Source organism: Podarcis pityusensis, assembly GCF_964106645.2.
Source record: "Podarcis pityusensis genome assembly, chromosome: 7".
Lineage (NCBI taxonomy): Eukaryota > Metazoa > Chordata > Lepidosauria > Squamata > Lacertidae > Podarcis > Podarcis pityusensis.
In genome coordinates, this window is record NC_138031.1 from 88422220 (window position 1) to 88444911 (window position 22692).

Below are 22692 nucleotides of genomic sequence, written 5' to 3' on the forward strand. Positions count from 1 at the left end.
ACAGGAGTGCCTGGCGTGCTCTGGTTCAGGGGGTCACAAAGAGTCAGACACGACTGAATGACTAAACAACAACAAATTCTCTTGTTCTTGTACTTTCTTGCCCTGTCAGTTCTGTGCCACAGGGTTCTGTGCCTGTTCAACATCTTTATAAACTACTTGGATGAAATAAATTAAAAAATTTAAAAAATGTCCAGTTGCACCTTAGAGACCAGCTAAGTTTGTTCTGGGTATAAGCTGTCGTGTGCATGCACACTTCTTCAGATCCCTGAAGAAAAGCTTATACCGAGAACAAACAGTTGGTCTCCAAGGTGCTACTGGACAATTTTTATTTTTTTTAATTTATTTCGACTGCATCAGACCAACACGGCTACCTACCTGAATCTAGATACTTGGATGAAGTCATTGAAGGGATGCTCATCAAATTTGCAGATGACACCAAACTGGGAGGGGTAGCTAATGCTGCAGAAGACAGAATCAGAATACAAAATGACCTTAACAAATTGGATAACTGGGTCTAGGCTAACAAAATGAATTTCAATAGAGACAAATGTCAGGTTCTATATTTATGCAGGAAGAACCAGCTGCAAAAATATAAGATGGGGAACACCTGGCTTGTCAGTAGTACATGTGTAAAGGATCTAGGGATCTTAGTAGACCACAAACTTCATATGAGTTAACAATGTGATGCAGCACCAAAATAAGCTAATCCTCTTCTCGGCTGCATCAAAAGCAGTATAGAGATCTGGAAGTACTAGTCCCACTCTATTCCGCCTTGGTCAGACTACACCTAGAATATTGTGTCTGGTTCTGGGAGCCACAATTTAAGGATATTGACCAGCTGCAATGTGTGCAGAGGAGGGCAACCAAGGTGATCAAGAGTCAGGAAACCAAGCCTGATGAGGAATGGTTGAGAGAGTTGAATATGTTTAGCCTGGATAAGTGTAGACTGAGAGGAGATATAATAGCCATCTTCAGATAGCTCAGGGGCTGTCAACAATCTAACTTGAATGTGGTTGGTATAATAATAATAATAATAATAATAATAATAATAATAAATTATTTATACCCAGCCACTCTGGGCGGCTTCCAACAAAATATAAAAAATACAATAAAACATCAAACATTAAAAACTTCACTAAACAGGGCTGACTTCAGATGTCTTCTAAATGTCAGATAGTTATTTCCTAGGCATCTGATGGGAGGGCGTTCCACAGGGCAGGCGCCACCACCAAGAAGGCCCTCTGCCTAGTACCATACCTGGTGCTTGTTGAGTTTTCTAGCCACATTTTAGGCATACAGTAGACCCACAACTTACTTGGGGCTTATGTTCCAGGGACTGCACCTAAAGCCAAAATCGCATATAGTCAGAACCCACTGGGTTTAGTGGCAGGTGGGATTACCAAAGTCATTTTTCCCTGAACCCTGCCTCTTTTCTGCCTCTTCTTCTTCTTCTTTTTTTCCATGCACTTAAATATAATTGCACACAAGTTGTGGACTTACTGAGAAAGGTCTCTACTGGGTTTAGTGGGACTTACTGTACGGGCTTTAAAAAATGTGTGTCACAAGTTGATAAAAGCTTCACAATTATTGTGTTGTCAATAATTACCGTTAGCAGCTTTTAATAAATGTAAATCTTAAAGGGGAACACAAGTACATACATAAAACAAATCCATATTCTGAGCCTGATTTAACTTAAAGCCGGGCATATGCAGAGGTGCCAAGTAGAGCTAAGAGACAGCGTAATGAACATCCCAATCCTTCATGCCTTTTCTTCTTCCTGCAGTGTTTTCCAGAACTTGGACGGTAGTCACGCAGCCCTGCAAAACTTCCTTCGCTTGGTGGAGCCGCCTTCTCTGCTCCAGCTCCGGGGCCTCTCGCGTCTCCCCCTGGCACGCTGCATAGTTTCCGCCGTCCTGGGAAGGGAGCGGGGAGTCAATTGCAAAGAAAGAAAGAAAGAAGGCAGGCAGGCAGGCAGGCAGGCTCTTTAAAGGGAGCCCAAGGGAAGGAGCGGCGGGCTTCGCACTGATTCCTCAGCCCTGCGCCGCGGAGCAACACAAAGCACTTTCGCCAAGGCGCGCAGCGAGCACTTCGGTCCGCGTAGAGCTAGAACTTCTGGCGAAGGAAAAGCCCTCTGGGCATGCTCAGAGGCACGCCTGGCCAGGTCGCGCGGCTCACCCTGACCCCCCAACCCAGGTAAAGCGGCGGCCTCCCCGCCCTCGCCCCACTCTGCCCCAGATGCCAGGGAGGGGAAAGCGCTCCGGACGCCCTCAGAGGCACACTTTTCTGGCGTTGTGCGGAGGGCAGGGTTTTGGGCGCCGCGGCCCCCCGCGCCGCCCCCCATTCCTGAAGCGCCGGCCTGGCCGCCTCTCTCTCCCTCCCTCCCTCCCTCCCTCGCTGGCTCCCGCCTGTTGCTGCCGGCCTCGTCCAGGAGCCACTTCCTCTTCCTCTCCGACGCGGCCGCCCCCCGCCCGGAGTCGGCTCGCCTGGCGCGCCTGGTTGGGGAGCCGCTGGCCCCGAGAGACGGGCGGGGGCCCGGCGAGACCAAGCCCGCCCGAGAGGTAAGGCGCCCAGCCGCGTCGGGGAGGAGGAGGAGGCTGCTCCGGGAGCGAAGTGTGCCCCCCCCCGCGAGAGCACTTTGGGAAGGGGGGTCGCTCTGGGGGCGGGGACGTTTTGCCTTCGGGGAAAGAAAGGGGTCGCATCCTGCAGTGCGCTGGCTCCCGAGGCATTTCTTTTCAGGGGCGGGGCTGTGCTCCGAGTGCCGCCCGGACTTCACCTGGAATCTCGTACCTGCCTTTCGGGTCCCGGGGTGGGGGGGGGCCAAGCAGGGGGGTTCTTGCGCTCGGCCAGCCTCCCAGTTGCGCCTCCGCCGCTTTCCCTTCAGACAGCCAAAACTTCACAAGCCCGACCTCCGTCCGGTGTAGATGATGGAGCAGGAGGGCCAGCTTGGCCCTGGCACCAACGTTTGTGGGAATCCGACCCCTTTCTGGGGAATTTGGTGGGTGCTGGCACCCCAGGGAGTTGGCACCCATGTTATGGAACACGGGGCGCTTCCAGGCAGAAGTTCGGAGCTGCTCCTTCTTGCAGGCAAGTTTTTTGCAGCTTCCACAGCTTGTCATCAAAACAGTGGCGTAGCGTGGGTTGTCAGCACCTGGGGCAAGGCAAGTAATTTGCGCCCCCTAACCCGTGGATTTGCGCCCCCTAACCCTAACCCCCAGATGTTGCGCCCGGTGCGGCCGGCCCCCCTGCACCCCCCACACTACGCCACTGCATCAAAACGCCTGCAATGCTTAACATTTGATCTGGAAACATTACTGTGGAAAACCTGAAAAGTAACGAATACTGTAAGCTGTTCCACATCTGCCCACTGCTCCTTAGCACATTTTTCTTGGTGGGCAGTTTGTCACTTGTAAAGAGTTTCAGTGAGTGGCCTCCAAAGCCACACTATTGCTTCCATTCCCAGCCATTTTGCTTATAGAGCAGCACAGTTGATAATGAAGGTGCCCATTTCCACCAACAGCTAAAGACACTCTTGAGCTTAAGCAATCTAATCAAGAGGAGCTGTTTCCTCAAGATCTCCAGTAGAGCCAGTGTGGTGTAGTGATTTGAGTGTGGACTAGATGTTCAGAGACCAGGGTTCAAATCTCCACTTACTATGGAGCTCAATGGGTGACTATGGGCCTCTGTAGCTGTTCCTTAGAGGAAAAGGTGGGGTATGTAAATAAGTGAGTGAGTAAGTGAAAGAAATTACCTGGGAAACTGAAACTGGGCTTTAAATAAAACAAAGAATTAATTCAAAGGTCTTATGTAAGATCTTTTTATTCCTCTTGTGCAAGTCTTGGTCAGGTAAACACCACACTTGCACAATACTTTGGTATTAAGAATTAAAAACAAACAAGCAAACAGAATAGTTATTGTCCCCTCCCTAAAGCAGAAGACTTCATTTTTCCCATTGTGAAACATGATAATGAAGACTGAAGACCAAGTCGCTGGCTAGCAGTGGCAGGGCTTGATGGCACAACCACCACCCCATCTTCAGCCCCTCCACTTGTGTGAACAAGGGAAGAAGGGTGGTAGTGGTGAAATGACCTCTTTGCTCCCAGGCTGGTGCAGCAAAGAGACTTGGATCAGGCCCATTGCCATCACATGATGGCAGAAGCAGGGCCAGCTTGGGATCCAGCAAATCCTGTGCTGATACAGTACTGCCTCCAAAATACCCCATTTCAGGCAGGGATAATTCTGGTGGTATTTTCCAGCAGATTTAGTGGGCATGTTGGGACATTCTTTGCTAGTGTGGCTTCCTTGCCAACGGCAGAGCTGGGCATGGCTGGGTGGAGGGACAACTCCATCCCATCCTAATCTCATCCAGCACAGTGGATCAGGATTTGAATTTCTCTTCCCAGCTGCTAACTTGTTCCTGCACACTTCCTGGATCTTTTTTTAAAGGTGTGCATGCGCAGGTAAAGAAATATTTGTATGTATGCATTAGAATCAATGTTAAATATTTGAACTAGCTGTAATAATAAATGCAAATTTCACATTTGTTTGTAATTGTGATTTAAGGATTGAAGGTGGAAAAAAGCAGGGGGGAGTGTTGTGGTAGTCCTTTTCGGAAAAATCAGCATAGAAAGAGGTAAAGGTAAAGGGACCCCTGACCGTTAAAGAGGTAAAGGTAAAGGGACCCCTGACCGTTAGGTCCAGTCGTGACCGACTCTGGCGTTGCAGTGCTCATCTCGCTTTACTGGCCGAGGGAGCCAGCGTACAGCTTCCGGGTCATGTGGCCAGCATGACTAAGCCGCTTCTGCCGAACCAGAGCAGCGCACGGAAACGCCGTTTACCTTCCCGCCAGAGCTACTTGCACTTTGACGTGCTTTCGAACTGCTAGGTTGGCAGGAGGAGGGACTGAGCAACGGGAGCTCACCCTGTCGCAGGGATTCGAACCGCCGACCTTCTGATCGGCAAGTCCTAGGCTCTGTGGTTTAACCCACAGCACCACCCGCATCCCCTATAGAAAGAGCTAAAGAAGCCTAAAAATGAATTTTTGTTCTGTCAACATAAAAATGCTTATTAGCTGATATTAGACTTTGGACCAAACATTTTCTGCAGGATTTTTGATCAAGGCCTCGGAAGTCGAATGGACTTCCGGAATGGATTCCGTTCGACTTCCAAGGTACGTCTGTATGAGTAATAACTTTATTAGTGTTTATCTGACATGGGGGCAAAATGCAATAAAACAATTATTGAAGGTACTCAGATTACATGGTACAGAATGTGCATAACATAGCAAAGTTTCTGTTTTGCTTCTGTCTTACCAATGGGTTTTATCATTTATTACGGTATTTATTTGGAAGGCCCCATGTGTGGCTGCTACTCAAAATCCATCTCTATATGGGACATCTGTGTGATAAGCAGCAATGTTTAATGTTTCTCCAGTGGTTTTTTGAAGTGCCATGCAGACCTTGGGACAGTTGAAAGTGGCATGTGAACATTGCACATGGTAAGACCATGACATGTGGAAGAGACATGCAAGAGTTGTTTCCCCATCGGGAGGAGTGGAGAGAGAGGAAGACGAGAATCACATACCACCACTATCCTATTGGCATACCTAGTGCAACCTTCCTGAACCTGGTACTCTCTAGGTGTTTCAGATGACAGCTCTCAGCTATCTAGGCTGTACTAGATGGGACTGGTGGGCATTACATTTCAAAACATTTGAGGAAGGCTCATCTAGTGAAAAATTGAAACGATGCAGCTCTGCTAACTCCCAGTGCAGCATTTTAATAGGGTTTTCACCACAGAGTCCCATAAGAGAATTTTTCTGGGTGACAATGGCTCTCAGTGTTTACCAGAAAGCCAGGCTGTTTCACTCTTCTTTTTCTGTTGCTTTTCTTGTAAATCTATTCTTGACCTGTGTATTTCCACAATGTCAAATTGGTAAATGAAAATTTGAACTGCTCTAGTTTTTTAGAGCAGTCGCATTAACATGGTGATTGTTGTTGTTGTTCTCCATCTGCCTTGAGAGACAATGGCGTGACCTCCCTGGGGCACAAGCCTGGGCAGTATGTAAATGGAAGTCCTGGGCTGCCCAGACAACAAGACACCCCCCTCGGCCGTGCTAGTGTGGTCCAAAGTGAAGCAGAGCAATATGTTTGGCTGCAGGAGTTGTTGGAAAGAGGCGCCATCCAACTGTTTTAGGGACTCCACTCTGGATTTGTGTAGAGTTTATTCCTTAGCCTTTTCTTTTCCTGAAGAAATCCCACAAGGCAGTGGCGGGTTAGGATCAGAGTTTTCCTACTCCTAGATGGGCTATCTTCCCATGTTGACAAGCCCCACCTGCTCCTCATTTCCCTCTATAGCGTTTGCAGAAGCCACCTTCTTAACTGACGAACCCACTATTGGTCTTGTCCATTCAATCCACCGGAGCCTGTCATTGCATGCAGGGGAAGGCCCTAACTCACTGAGGGTTTGAGACCCATTGGTTACCCTCACCTGGTTTAGCTGGTCAGTCAAATCCATTTCCTGGAATTCTGATAGCTTCTAGGAGCCACAGGTGAGAGCTGAGTGCAGCGTGAGAACTAAAGGTGGACAGACTGTACTACCGCTCTCCTAATACTCCATGGATTCTCTTCAAATGTATGAGGGTCAAACAGTTTAAAATACGGTTTTGAAACCTAAGAATAACTTGATTGTATTGACACAACCTTTCTGCAGTTTTCCATGGCATAGTGACACAATGTGAGAGGCTGCTATAACAAAATAATATGAAGTGGTGGCAGGCTTACCCTCTGTAGACAGGGAAGTATTGAGAACTCACACAAAAGCATGAGACAGCCATAAGACATGTCCCCCCCCCCCCCCACAGAAAATGACTCAGTCATTTTCATGAGTCTGAGGCTCCTCTTATGAATATGTTATCAAGCTTTCCAATCTTTTGGAACATTTCCCACAATAATTTACCTGCAAAGGAATCTTTGTGCAGTTGCCATTGCAGGGGATTGTGGCATGCACATGATTCATAAGTATCAACGTACTGCATAGAACAGGCATGTGCAAGATCCGTTTCAGGGGCCTAATCCGGCCTGCCAGTTGGTTTAATCCAGCCCCTGTGGCAGTTTATTTCCTGGGGTAAAATCCTAAAAAACCCCTCGACAACTTCAGTCCTAAAAAACCTCAACAACTTCAATCCTAAAGAGAGCTCAACAACTTTGGTTGGCCCTCACGGCCCTTCACTTCATCAAATCTGGCCCTCTTTGAAAAAAGTTTGGACACCACTGCCATAGAACATCTTCAGCATTTCTCTGCTGATGCACTTTGCAAGGGAGGTTACAGGCAATCTGTCTTTCTTCTCCTTTACAGATCCATTATAGAGTTAGTTATTGAGGAACACTTGGAAAACTTTTCAAGAACTCAATACCCCCCCCCCCAAAGCAGAGTTAGAAAGGCGCTTATTTTAGAGTATTGACTGGTTCATGTGTTTTCTACCTTAGAAAAGTATGGTTCTGCTAGTGAACTTATTGAATTACTGGTTGCATTCACTCAGTCAGAACTAAAAATCTGAAAACATTCAGTTAAACACCAACTCTGCAATTCTGTGATTTTTAGGTTAAAAGTAGGAAAACCACACTTAGTCTGCTCACTGCTAGTAATTTCCTGTCTCTTGCTACACTCCAGTTTTGTCTGATCTGTCCAGAAAGAGAGGCTGTTTCTTGAATGGGCAGTAAAATATTCCCAGTTCACAGAAGACAGCATAAACTTTCTAGACAGCTGTAGGTTTTTGCTTTTCTTTTATAGCCCTGTTACTGACCCAAATTCCAAACAATGGTCCGAAAATTTTGGATGGGCTGGCTCTCTTCCAAGAACTTTGTGATCCTTTTAAGATTTGGAGAGTGCACAAGCACCACTGTTCTGTAACTGGTTAAGCTTTCAGCAAAGGACAAGTGTACCAGTTTGGACTTTGTCACAGATTATGTGTGAGAGAGAAAATATGCAGCGGGTCCACTGAGTAGCAGTTTGTTCATAAGCTACATCAAGTTTTGGAAAAGAGCAGAAAGCAATCCAGTCTTGAGCAAGTGTCTTTTCATTGCAGAAAATTACTAAACCCATCAGGAATTCTTACATAGTATGTGAAAGTAAATTTATTTGCTTTGCTCATAGAAAGGAACACCACTGACTTCATGCAAACTTGTGTGTGTGTGAGTGTCAGAAGTCTTGATGAGCTGAGCTATACACAACATGTTGTTAGTGATGACTGGAATTCAGACTCGTTAAAGTCCGTTTCCAAGGTTCTTTCACACTAGTATCATTTCCAAAGTTTAACATGATATAGAACATGTTAACTATATATGAAAATGAAAAATGAATCATTGGTTGTAATTTTTACAGAATTACTCTGTAGTAATTAGAAGCACTGATAAGGATGTTGCAGTCAAAGCAATCAACATTGGCCCACAAGTTTGTATTCCCTCCACCCCACCCCACCAGTGATCTTGATTGCTGACACTGCCTTATTTGATATTTACAGACTGTTATTCAAATAGCGTGCAGAGAGGCTTCGACAGTTTTACCCCAACGTAAATTGAGGGCTTACTATATGTCAAATATATTTGCATGATGGAGTGATCAGATCGTAAGGGCCCCCTTTCCCCCGTCCTGCTTTGCTCCCAGTTAAGTGACATAGTCCAGCTTTTCCCATTGGCCATGTGCTGGAATGGCTGGTGTCTCTGAAGAAGAACCCTCACAGGGAAACACAAATATCCAATAATCGAGACTGCCATTGGGTCCTGTGGTGGAAGGAGAGTCTTTCATGTGGCCTGGCTTGATGCCCATAACCTTTCAAAAATGGACTGAATTTTGGAGTGCCTGTATTCAGTGCAACATGTGAAACCACTTTCCTTTTACTCTTCCAAAACTGACACTGAATGGTAGTCAGCTATGTTTTACAGAGTAGACCCATTAAAGTTAATCAGCATGGCTAAGTTAGGTCTATTAATTTTATTAAGTTTTAGTAGGTCTACTCTCAGTTAAATGAATGCCACTCAATGAATTTCTTAGGTTGCTCTGCAGAACTTTTCAAAGCCAGAAGTGTTTCTGCAACATCCAAAGCCCAGTGCGCTATGTGCATTCCTCTTCTTCCAGTTGTGGAAGGTAAGCTGTGGTTTCTTACATTGTGCTTCTGCGGTGTGGTTTCAAAGCGCAGTATGGTACGAGAAGGCCCCACCTCTCTCAAGTTCTGAGGCATGTGCAGAGGGTTTGGGAAGGGGGATGAGTGATTATTATGCTAAGCCATAATTTGTGAACCTCTGGATAAATACCAATCCTGTGTGAAATACAGTACTTTCAAAACAGTGAAATCTCAAATACCAGTAGTACTAATGTTCCCTCTTCCTCATCTTTTACTTTAGAGCAGATTCCTAGAGAGTGAAAGTTGATCCTCTGGTATTTCTGTTGATAACGTTTTATCTTTCATGACTTCTGCTATCCCCAGGTTCAGCACCTTTGCACTCTGCCTTGAAGTTTTCTCATCTACTTTTTCCTGGTTTGCTAAACTCCTGCTTAGGTCTACTCTGTTAATGAATAACACTTGTTATTAACACTTGTTAATAACACATGTTAGATAAGGGGCAAAGTTTCAGAGAGCCAAATAATTGCACTAGGGCAGATCTCAAAATGCAATCCAAGCCTTGTTAGGGCTGCTTTTGAGAGTAATGTACAATCTTAAAATGACTGTAGTTGAATGTGCATCTTGGTAGTGAGATATATATATATATATATATATATACACACACACATACACACACCACACACACACACATACATACATACACACACACACATATATATATATATATATATATATATATATATATATAAAAGCAATTGTTAAATTACATTTTTAGAAATATTTAGAACTGGAAGAAGAGGTTAGGAATCTGTAAGCAATAAAACTGGAGTGAAGTTTAAAGTCACACCGGTTTGCAGACTACACTACTGTATTAGCAATCTGAATAGTTTGTAAGATCCTGTCCTGAGTTGGAGGTGGTTAGGCTTGTCTATAAAAGGTACTCACAGGTGGCTTTCTCCATGGTGATCTCATGATTGAGGGCCCCTCACTTATTTTTGTTTGTACAATGAGCAGACTTTCAATTTCTTTGTTCACATTGCTGAACTATTTAAAGGGCAGATCCTGTAACTATTTGTATACACAGCTCACTGAAGTCAAACTGAATAAAAGCAATATCTGGAAATCCACATAGAATTTCTAACTGCGATGATCAGACAACTGATGTTTTATGAGCTTGTTTTCATCTTGGTTGCTCTTTGTTGTTGGACACTGGGATGGGGAAGGGGCTGGAACTCTCCATACTTCCACCCCATTAAATTTGAGCCAATTTGCCATTTTTGTTGTTGTTTAGTCGCTTATTCGTGTCCGACTCTTCGTGACCCCATGGACCAGAGCACACCAGGCAATTAAAAATTTGCCTTTTTAATTGACTTTAATCAGTGCCTGAAATAGGCAAAACAGGAAGTAGGGTGGTCCCAAAACTGGAGAAAAGTGAAAGTGGGATGGTTAGGCCAGAGTCGGTTTTGGCTTCCTCTATGTTGGACAAGCATCCTGAATTGCTTAGACAAATCTTATTTGGAGGTTATATTATATCTAGTCTTGATGAGCATTTGTCCTGATTTGTTCATGGGGTGGTTAATATGACAATGAATATTTGTCTTGCATTTATCCTAATTTGCTTATGGGGTGTTTATACATCTTCCTGCTAATCAATTATTCATCCTACTTTTCAAAGCATTTCCCTGTTACTTTCCAAGCCACAAAAGTCCATTTTTTATAAAGTGGCTTTGTTGTGCTAGGATAATAAGAGCACTTTAATTCCTCCTGCAAAATAGTGACAGCGTGGAGGCACCCATTGACTACTTGAAAAGAAGCAGTAAAAGATATCTGCAAGTGGAAAAACATCCCACCCCACTTCAAGCACTCACTTTAATTCATTTCTATTACTGTGTTTTTACTTTATATCTGTTTTGATAAAAAAAATTAACTTTTATGCTTTGTTATAATCTATAGATTTAAACAAATACTATCTTCCTACCTGTCAGGTTAGAAACACTTGCCTTTTATAATCCACATACAGCTTTATTGAGGTCCGTAGACCCAAAATGCACAGTAAAGGTAAAGGACCCCTGACAGTTCAGTCCAGTCATGAACGACTCTGGGGTTGCGGCCGTCATCTCGCTTTACTGGCCGAGGGAGCCAACATTTGTCTGCAGACAGTTTTTCCAGGTCATGTGGCCAGCATGACTAAGCCGTTTCTGGTGAAATCAGAGCAGCACACGGAAATGCCGTTTACCTTCCTGCTGGAGCAGTACCTATTTATCTACTTGTACTGGTGTGCTTTTGAACTGCTAGGTTAGCAGGAGCAGGGACCGAGCAATGAGAGCTCACCCTGTCATGGGGATTCGAATTGCCGACCTTCCGATTGGCAAGCCCCAGGCTCAGTGGTTTACAGCACAGTACAACAATAGTAAATATCATCAGTTTTTAAGGTGTAAGATCAGCCTTACTAGCCAACAGAGGAGCTTTAGCCTGTAAATATTGATTTCTGATTCTCACTGCCTCCAAAAGGAATTTTGCTGCAGCCAATGTAATAGTATTAAACTTATCCTCAAGGAGAACCGTGGCATAAAATAAGTCATCAGTTTTAGGTTGTTTCATTAGTATTGGATTGATTAGATGTTTTCTAACCTGTTTATACAGATTACAATGCAATAAAATATCTTGGGAGAATGGGCACAGCCTGTCTTGGTATGTGACACCAGCAAATCTTCTCAGCACTTCAGAGTGGAAAACATTTAATCTGGCTTTAGGAAACAGACAGCAGTAGTTAGATACAGTCAAATTCTTAAGGTAGGGAGATAACAAAAAACCCTGTAGGTATTAGATTCCTGACACAGATGGGCCACAGGTCACATGCGAGCGATATTGTAAATCACTAAAGGCAATATCCCATAACCTCTGTTTCACAGTTTTGAGGGGAGAATCATACCCCAGGTGGGTAAGAAAAGATGGGGAAAGGCCTATTGAAGAGGCCTTAAGTACCATGGTTTTTGACCAGGAGCTGATGTACTCCATTTATCAAATGAAGGAGTAAACGTACAGATAAACCCATGAAAACATCAAATTTGTGCTCTGTTTCTCTGTGTTGTACTTTGCCTGTAGCGAGTCTGTACGTCCTGTTCTCTTTCACCCTGTAAAAATGAACAGAATCTCTTTCTGACGGTTTACGGAAGTTGGGACCCCCCCCTCCCTCCTCCTCCTCCAAATCCCGTACTTTGTTTGCAGTTACAGCTGGACTAACAATGCAACATTTGAATTAAGAGATCTGTCAAGTCCTGGCACCATAGACAGTTCCTGTATTTTGGCTCCTGAATGTCAATGTAATCCTGTGTGTTACTGTATCAGTGGACTCCATGAACTAGGCTCTCAGCCGACTGTGGAAAAGGAAATAATGTCAAAAGAAAGGAAGTTTGCCAAGGCCTAGATAAAGATGTGCTATTTTTAACAACCCTCAAATTTGGGGGCTAGATATAAAATATAAAAATTTTAATAGACCAGTACATTTATATTGGAAGGAAGTTTTTTGCTCTACCAGGAAAGTGTTCAGAACCATAAATCAGCATGGGAAATACTGGCACATGTAGAAGCAGCAACCTAATTATTAAGATTAGGAAAAAGGCGCTCTTGGTATAAATGCCAACCTGCCTTTTAAGAAGCAGTTCTGGATCTTGGAGGTATTCGAATCTCCGAGGTATTCTGGATCTCCGAACGGTACTATAGCCACTCCTTAACAGCATTACCATCTTGTTTAATTTCAGTTTTAACCATTTTAAAATACAACTCCCACTGCTGCATTTTGAAGTACATATCCCAACCATCTAGATTCCATAAAATGATAGTAATTTGTAAATTGCAAATTCAGTAAAAATATATTAGGGTGTAATTGTGGAAGCTGCATCATGGGAATATTATTTCGAAAGTAAACAAGTAATCAATTTGTGGGGTATAAATACTAAAACTATCATTATGGAATGGGACATCCCTATTTTCATCGGAGAAATGTTGGAGGGTATGGATTTGTTTGTGTTTATTGTTTGTGTTTTGTTCATTTTGTGTTTAAAATGAATATAACTTTTTTTAAAAAAAAATGTCACTAGAATTGCCGAACTATGTTACCTATAACTATGAAAGTTACATCCAGGTGTGGATCACGTATAGCTTGTAGTGATCATTGCCAGACATTGGCATACAGACGAAGAAGTAGAGCAACTCAGTGGTTATAAATGTAAAGAGTTTTATTTAGGTAAATGCACAAATACACAATGTGCAACACCTTGCTTGACAACAGCAGTACATGTTGAAAAGGGTTTTAGTAGACAACCAATGCAGCCCGTTTCAGCAGTGTAATGTGGCAGCTAAACAAACTTCTCAGTTGTGTCAACAGAAGTATCCAGATCATGAAAAGTAATGATAATCATAATAATATCATTGATTTATTAATCACCTTCAAAACAACAGTCTCAAGTCAATGCATACTGAAGATAGTTAAAAGCACAAAACAGCAATTGCTGTTATAGTTTTGTTTTGCTTTTGTTTTTATTATTCATTTCACGGTTTTATTTTGTACTTTTATGTTGTGAACCGCCCTGAGATCTTTGGATAAAGGGCAGTATACAAATTTTTAAAAATAAAACCATACAAAATAGACACTGATGGCAAAGAACTGAGATTTCAAAGAAATGCTGCACAATCAGACTAACCCTCAAGAAATTGTCTTTGTTTGATAGAGTCCGTTTAGTTGAGGACCAGTCCTTAGAAGTCACTACAGCCCTATTTTGGAACATGTCGTATGGAAGGAATTTTACATTAATAATGTTTTCTGCTGTCACAAGGCCCCTGGTGACTAAATCGATTTTCTCAATAATGTTTACTTTCCTTTGTACATACGTTGGGAGGCCTCTGTAAGAGGGAAGGACTGAGAAGACACGTTTATGATTGTTTAAGGTTAAGTTCCACTGTGCCGTTTTGTTGTGAGCCTTTTTAGTTAGGTTAGAATGAACAAGATTTCCTTGAGACATCTTGATAAGAGTTGGTTGCTTGGGAACCGAGATTTCCTTTAGTTTTCCCGTAACCCCGCTGGAGGGCGACGTATGCTCTGCTGTGGCTTGGGGCTTGTCCTCAGGATGCTTTATTGAAGGACCTGAGTTTGTGGTTTTCTTTTGTGTTGTAGAAACCGAGTTCTTTATCGTTGGATTCTCCAACGGCTTAAAGAGCTTTTGGAAATTCATTTTTTTAGTCCGACAGAGCGGCTTTCCCTTTTGGCTTCCCAGTTTGATATTTTTAGGCTTTTTCTTTTTTTGCATTGAGTTTTTTCTCTTGGGAGCAGGGGACCCTCCCTCCTCCTGGGCTGGTTGGATTCTGTTTGGGTTTTTTGTAATCAAGGCCCAGTTGGGTTTCATTTCCATTGGTCATATTATTAGTTGTTATGTGAAGGAAGGAGGCTTCTTGTCTCTTAATTAATTCAGTTAGGGTGGTAAGCAGGCACAAACTTTCCGAAAGGAAATTTTTAATTGGCTCCAGTTCTTTACTTAACTGTATAGAATAGTTTTTGAGCAGCTCATCCCTGACAGGTAAAAAATGTCGTTGTCCGGGTGCTGTAACCTTGGACTGTTTAGTTGTTTGTCTGTCTCAGCCAACTCAACTGAGGGGGAGCACCTTAATTTCTCTCCTGATAGTGAGGGTAAGGAAGTCCCGTTTATCCTGGTTTCTGTGTTTTTCAGGAATAGTTCCTGTTCCAAATATATTTCAGGGCCCTCTTTGGCTTTTCTGGCTTGTTTTAATTCGGTTGCTAGATCTATCCCTTCCCTTCTGTCATTCGTTTTTGCCTCCCTCCCAGTCCCGGTGTGGTCAGTAGACCACTCATGAGAATGGAGGTTTCCTGGATTGTTTGCTTCCTTTGCCTTAGGCTGAAAGTAGGGTGAAATTTTGACCTGCTTTTTCTTTGGGGGAGTTATAGTGGATTGTGTGGGGGAAATTCCCAGTTCTTTGTAGCACTGTCTTGTGAGTACCATGCTCGGACTCAGAAATAATTGAAGCTGCTTTTTCTGGCCCACGATTTTGAGGGCTTTGCTTGGGAGGAGTTCTAGTTGTTTTAAATAGTTTCAAAAGGAGGGGGAGATTAGATTATCAGCCCAGCAGCTCCCGAAGTTTTTTCTAACAGGAGTTGGCGCTTATTTTCAAGGGTTGAGCATTTTAATCGGAGTAATTTGATAAATAGAGCTCCTACTCACTCAGCAGAGAGTCAGTGGAGACTTGACCCGGTGCCATCTTCTGGCAAAGACCCATTTATCCCTCTCCTTCTGTGAAAGCCTGTTGGAACAAAATTGTTAATTGTTTCCGAAAAGTGCAGATAGTGGCCACCTGCCATGCTTTGACGGGAATGCTGTTCCACAACCCATTGCATGTCCCACCAACCCCAGCCACCATGACCAATGATCAGGAATGTTGGGGTAGATTCTTAAATATATCTCGAAGGCTGCTGCAGTAGATAGGACCCAAGTCCAAATTATGAGAAAGGGGATTTTGACTGAACATTAGGAAGAACACCACACATAGGAGTATTGGAAGCCGCCTTAAACCAAGTGAGACCATTGGTCCATCAAGCCCAGTATTGTCTACACCATGTGTAGGCAAACTAAGGCCCAGGGGCCGGATCGGGCCCAATCGCCTTCTAAATCTGGCCTGCGGACGGTCCAGGAATCAGCGTGTTTTTACATGAATAGAATGTGTACTTTTATTTAAAATGCATCTCTGGGTTATTTGTGGGGCATAGGAATTCATTCATTATTTTTTTCAAAATATATTCTGGCCTCCCACAAGGTCTGAGGGACAGTGGACCGGCCCCCTACTGAAATAGTTTGCTGACCCCTGGTCTACACTGACGGGCAGCAGCTCTCCAGTATTCAGGCAGGAGCCTCTGCTAGCCCTGCCTGGACATGCTGGTATGCTTTCAAACTGCTGGGTTGGCAGGAGCTGGGACAAAACAATGGGAGCTCACCCTGTCATGCGGATTCGAACCACCGACCATCTGCTTGCAAGACCACCTATCAGGAATGTTGTAATGGTAGGGTTTTTCATGCATTGATGGGTTGGATTAAATGATATTTTGAGATCTATTATTCTTATTCCAGATCTCTTATTCTTATTCATCATGGCATCAGCAAGGCATTTGACAAGGTGCCCCATGATATTCTTGTAAAGAAGCTGGTAAAATGTGGTCTTGACTATGCTACCACTCAGTGGATTTGTAACTGGCTGACTGACCGAACCCAAAGGGTGCTCATCAATGGTTCCTCTTCATCCTGGAGAAGAGTGACTAGTGGGGTGCCACAGGGTTCTGTCTTGGGCCCGGTCTTATTCAACATCTTTATCAACGACTTGGATGATGGACTCAAGGGCATCCTGATCAAATTTGCAGATGACACCAAACTGGGAGGGGTGGCTAACACCCCAGAGGACAGGATCACACTTCAAAACGACCTTGACAGATTAGAGAACTGGGCCAAAACAAACAAGATGAATTTTAACAGGGAGAAATGTAAAGTATTGCACTTGGGCAAAAAAAATGAGAGGCACAAATACAAGATGGGTGACACCTGGCTTGAGAGCAGTACATGTGAAAAGGATCTAGGAGTCTTGGTTGACCACAAACTTGACATGAGCCAACAATGTGACGCGGCAGCTAAAAAAGCCAATGCAATTCTGGGCTGCATCAATAGGAGTATAGCATCTAGATCAAGGGAAGTAATAGTGCCACTATATTCTGCTCTGGTCAGACCTCACCTGGAGTACTGTGTCCAGTTCTGGGCACCACAGTTCAAGAAGGACACTGACAAACTGGAACGTGTCCAGAGGAGGGCAACCAAAATGGTCAAAGGCCTGGAAACGATGCCTTATGAGGAACGGCTAAGGGAGCTGGGCATGTTTAGCCTGGAGAAGAGGAGGTTAAGGGGTGATATAATAGCCACGTTCAAATATATAAAAGGATGTCACATAGAGAAGGGAGAAAGGTTGTTTTCTGCTGCTCCAGAGAAGCGGACACGGAGCAATGGATCCAAACTACAAGAAAGAAGATTCCACCTAAACATTAGGAAGAACTTCCTGACAGTAAGAGCTGTTCGACAGTGGAATTTGCTGCCAAGGAGTGTGGTGGAGTCTCCTTCTTTGGAGGTCTTTAAGCAGAGGCTTGACAACCATATGTCAGGAGTGCTCTGATGGTGTTTCCTGCTTGGCAGGGGGTTGGACTTGATGGCCCTTGTGGTCTCTTCCAACTCTATGATTCTATGATTCTATGGCCATCCACATGTAGCTTTTTAAACTGGCAGAAAAAGTGAGGGTTGAGTGTGTCACTATAGTCTGTGTCTTGGCTCTGTGACCTCGATTTGTGGATGATGGCTGTGGCTGACTGACGCAATAATTGAAGCCCCAAGCTTTAGTGGCTGAGTACTGAGTCTTGGCCCAGAAAATGAGATCATATGTGTGTTCTGTTGTTGTACCTTGTTTGAACAAATGGCCCTTTGGCCCTTTCATGCAGCACACAATTAAACTACGGCACTCTCCCACAGGAGGCAGTGATGGCCACCAACGTAGATGGCTTTAAAAAAGAGTTGAACAAATTCATGGAGGAAATTCATGGAGCCATGATGGCTATGCTCTATCTCCACAGTTAGGGCAGTAACGCTTCTGAATGCCAAGTGCTGGAAGTCACAGGAGGGTAAAGGGCTCTTGGGCTCGAACCCGGATTGCAGGTTTCCCACAAGCATCTGGTTGGCCACTGTGAGATCAGGGTGCTGGAACAGATGGGCTGTTGGCCCGATCTATTATTTATCATTATTATTATTTATTAAATATCTATATATTGCCCTTCATCTGAAAATCACAGAGCGTTTTACAACATAATCCCCACTCAGCCATGAAGCTCACTGGGCGACCTTGGCCCAGTCACCATCTCTTAGCCTAACCTAATTCACAGGGTTGTTGTGAGCACAAAATGGGGAGGAGGAGAACCATGTACACCACTTTGAGATCCATGGAAGATAAAGGTGGTATATAAATGTAACTCCTCAAATATCTTTGTGTCCCCATCCTGCAGCAGTCTCTCTTAACATTAGATCTGTAATCTTATAATCTTATATGGTAAAGGTAAAAGCTAAAGGACCACTGGACGGTTAAGTCCAGTCAAATTGGACTATGGGGTATGACGCTAATCTCGCTTCAGGCTGAGGGAGCTGATGTTTGTCATGTGGCCAGCATGGCTAAACCGCTTCTGGCACAACGGAACACTGTGACAGAAGCCAGAGCACAGAAATGCTGTTTAGCTTCCTGCTGCAGCAGTACCTATTTATCTACTCGTGCTGGTATGCTTTCAAACTGCTAGGTTGGCAGGAGCTGGGACAAAACAACGGGAGCTTACCCTATCATGCGGATTTGAACCACTGACCTTCTGATTGGCAAGTCCAAGAGGCTTGGTGGTTTAGACCACAGCGCCACCTGTGGCCCCTAATATTCTATGGAGGATTAGGGGGCCCCCTACTATTTGCTCAATGTGCACTTTTGACTGAGGTCAAGCAAACAAAGCCATTTATGCCATTGCAGTTAAAATAATAATAATCATAATAAGTTGGTTAAAATCACCATAAGCAACTTGTGGGATGAATGAAGAGGGGGAAATGCCAGCAGCACTGTCTTTAAAGTGCAATCTACAGGAAATAATAGACCAAAAGGATAATCTTAAAGGCTCTGGTAGGAAATAAATGGCACTGTGTTGTTGACGGGAAAAGATCTTGGCAAAACTGTTGTGACTGTTCCTGTGGCTTAGAAAGGAATTTCCTACTGACTGGACTAACCATTAAATATGTCTCTGCTTCTAGGAGGAGTTCGGTGAAGCTTTCCCAGAGAAAATGTCAACTTTGGCCATGGAAGCGCAGGGTCTTGACGAGAGAGGAAGTTTTTTTAAGGTAACTGAAAAGTTGTTACTTTATTTTGAGTAGGGAGACCTTTTTTTCTTTGACATGTAAGGTACTTATCTGTTAACTGCTAATTCCTTTCCATCCTCAGTATTTAGACAAAGCTACAATAAGAAAACCTGGCTTTTGAACCATTGAAATTTGTATTTCTGCAGTTCTAGACTTTTGTAATCTTAACAGAATAGAATAAACAATGCTATGTGCTGTATTTTAATCTGAATCTGTGGCCATTTGATAAGAGATCCAGCTATGTGCTCATTTGTAAACATGCTGCTATTTTCAATTTAGCTAGAATCTAGATATTCCAGTGTCTGTTAAATAATTCTGTGATTTTTATATAGGCAAATACACACTGGTCTCAGCAACTATTAGTTTAGAATGCAGGCATGTACACACGGAAGCTGAAGTTTAAAGCTCAAGGATGATTAATAGATTGCTGGAGAGCTTTCAGTTTCTGCTGAAAACTTCCTTGATTTCGGGCATTTGTCATTTTACTTTGAGACTGTATGTGAACAGCCAGCAGTGGCATGATTTATTCTAAGGAAGATGACTTCAACAGTTTACCACTTAAAATAATGAAACTGGAAACTTTTGCTTATGGTCCGGTCCTTCAAATGCACTTCAGCTATGGAATCGTTCCGTAGAAATTGAAGCCAGTTTCTGTGCTTGGCAAGTGGGGCTGAACTGTCCAGACATTCAGGGGTGGGAGTGAGGGTGTGGGTGGAAGCAGACTGTAAAACAATGATGTTTCCAGGCTATATCGGGGCCTGCTTCCTGTCATTGTCCCACTCTCAACAGGGGCATAAAATGGGCAAGCTGTACTATAGGGGTGCTCTGTTTCAGTAGAGATGTCATGGAGCAGAATATCATAAGAGTATGTGGTAGCACCCCCACCCCCACCCCATCCACCCAGGGGGGAAAAGAAAATCCCACTGGAAAGATTCTTTGTGTTGCTTGTGAAAACTGCTATTGCATCCAAGGGTCCCACTGTTGTTGTTAATATTTATAATTATAAAGTATCATGAATGTGCACATTACAGAGGAACAAAAAGCCAGGAACTCAGCTAGATAGGTAAAGAAAAAGCGTTTTTTATATAATACTGTGACACCAGATGGCGCTGTGGCATCCTGTCTTTCCCTACCGGATTTCCTGGTATGAGTTTACAATGTGTTTAACAGAATCGCTTCTTTGACATGTCTAGATCCAGCCCAGGTCTTTGTCCTGCAGAGCCTGAGATTTTAAACTGATGCTTAAACTGCCACAGATCATTAGTGATCTCTTGAAAGTTTGTTTAGAACACTTACCTAAAGGGAGCTTCTCACTGTACTTGACCAATACATTTAATGCCTGCATACTCTTCTTACGGGTGGCGCTGGGACGCGGGTGGTGCTGTGGGTAAAACCTCAGCGCCTAGGACTTGCTGATCGCATGGTCGGCGGTTCAAATCCCCGCGGCGGGGTGAGCTCCCGTTGTTCGGTCCCAGCTCCTGCCTACCTAGCAGTTTGAAAGCACCCTTAAGTGCAAGTAGATAAATAGGTACCGCTTTATAGCGAGAAGGTAAACGGCGTTTCCGTGTGCTGCACTGGTACTGGCTCACCAGTGCAGCTTCGTCACGCTGGCCACGTGACCCGGAAGTGTCTGCGGACAGCGCTGGCTCCCGGCCTCTTGAGTGAGATGAGCGCACAACCCTAGAGTCGGTCACGACTGGCCCGTACGGGCAGGGGTACCTTTACCTTTACCTTTTACTCTTCTTACACCAGGATTTTCTGCAGCATGTAAAAAGCATTTACACATCTTTAAACACCCATGCGCACATGTCTGAGGACCAAACCAGATGTGATATCATTCACATAATTAGCAATGGCTTGAATAGTTGTTGTTTTTAGCAAAACTCAGAGACACAGGGGTCCCAAGCTGGATCAGAACCTTTCTGGGTGGGTGGGGATGCTTTATCCCTTTGCCCTGCGCTGTAGTCCCAATCTGGATTTGGCCGCCTGCACCTGCTGTTTGCATTGGGGGGGAGAGCTCCTATTGGTGCCAATGGAAGCTTTTCTCTTGCAGCAAGTAGCAGGTGTGGAGGACTTGATCCAGACTGCAGCAGGAGACAAAAGGATTAAAACCTTTCTCCCCACCAAAGTTCTGATTTGTATCCCTCCATGATTGCTATTTACTCATTTAAAACAAACAAACAAACAAACTCTCCAGTGCAATTGCTTACTGCATGGATGGTGTCATTTGAGTTTGACCATGAGAATTTGGATCGGTCTAAGATCCACAAAAGTCACACGCAAAGGTGTATGTCACCCAGACTTCTGTATTTGCCACAGGAAACACTGAGGTAAGACTGTTGAATATGGGGGGGGGGGGGGAGTTACATATATAAAGTGTAGAGCTGCTCCAGTTTTGAAACCTGTTTACACAGCAGAGTGTACTTTGACAATGCTGTATTAGCTCTTCTTCAGATTTTAATGAGGTGTCTATTCTTTACTGTCTTGATGCTTGTAGTAACTAGCTCTCAGATCTACTACACATTCTACTTCACATTTGTCCTATTAAAAACAGCATAAAACACTTAGTTACAGCAATTAATGTTTAATTGTTTTTAAATTATTGTTTCCAATGTTTTTAGCTGTTCTTACTTTATCTGTAAGTCGCCTTGAGTCTCTTTCAGGGAAAATGGCAGGGTATAAATAAATATAAAATAAATGTATAATATATTACAGCAAGTTACCACGGGTTCTGAAAAACCCTGCTTATAGCCCTCTTGCTGTAAATTTATTCAATTCATTACTCTTCCCCAGCTGCCTATTTTCTTGCAAGAATTTAGTCCATCTAGTATGCATGCGAGACAGAATGTTAGGAATAAATTCCTGATTTACAGCTCAAAGCACTGACTGGATATTGCAAAATTAAAACTACCGTATTTTTCGCTCTATAGGACACACCTTGTTTTAGAGGGGGAGAACAAGAAAAAAAATTCTCCCCCTCTCTGCGCAGCGCCCCTTCAGCAAAGTGGCAGGAGAAACGGAGCCCCTTCCATTTCTCTTGCAGCTTCGCTGAAGGGGCGCTGCGCAGAGAGGGGGAGAATTTTTTTTCTTGTTCTCCCCCTCTAATACAAGGTGCGTTCAGTGCGTTCAAGGTGCTGTTCAGTCGCCTTCAGTGAAGGCAACCCGAAGCCTCCAGAGCGCAGCTAACTTGAAATTTTTTTGAAATTTTTAATCATATTAATTCTTTTAATCACTTTTTTTAAAAATTCAATTTTGTAACTTAAATTTAAAATTTAAAGTAAGTCCATAAGACATACCATATTAAAGCCCATGAAGTTCTGAAGAGATTGGTGTTTTTAGTTTTGATGTATCTCAATCCTGGGCTGAGCTTTTAAGGTTTTTGCGTAGTCTGGTAAGGCCAAATTTGTAATTTTTTAAACAAAATTCAAACCCTCATAACTCACAAATGGGATGAGGTAAAAAATTAAAAATTTAGATTTAAACTTAGTTTTGATCATTTAACAAGTATGCAAAATATTAAGAAAATTGAATGACACGAGGTAAAAAAGTTGGATCACTTGATATGGAATGATTTTGCTGATCTCATTCTGTAACATC

The 22692-nt window shown here is 43.6% G+C and overlaps 1 protein-coding gene across 2 annotated transcripts in view; it reads left to right on the forward strand.

Moving 5' to 3' along the window:
- Positions 1-2072: 2072 nt before the first annotated feature.
- Positions 2073-22692, forward strand: part of RIN2 (Ras and Rab interactor 2) — a 75853-nt gene continuing 55233 nt past the window's right edge. The window contains exons 1-2 of one of the 2 annotated variants that reach the window (XM_081015149.1): positions 2073-2193; positions 18991-19077. In XM_081015149.1, coding sequence (XP_080871275.1) covers positions 19021-19077 — 57 coding nt within the window. In that variant the 5' untranslated portion in view covers positions 2073-2193; positions 18991-19020. Of the gene's footprint in view, positions 2194-2465; positions 2559-18990; positions 19078-22692 lie in introns of those variants that run through there. The other variant, XM_081015154.1, reaches the window with a different exon arrangement.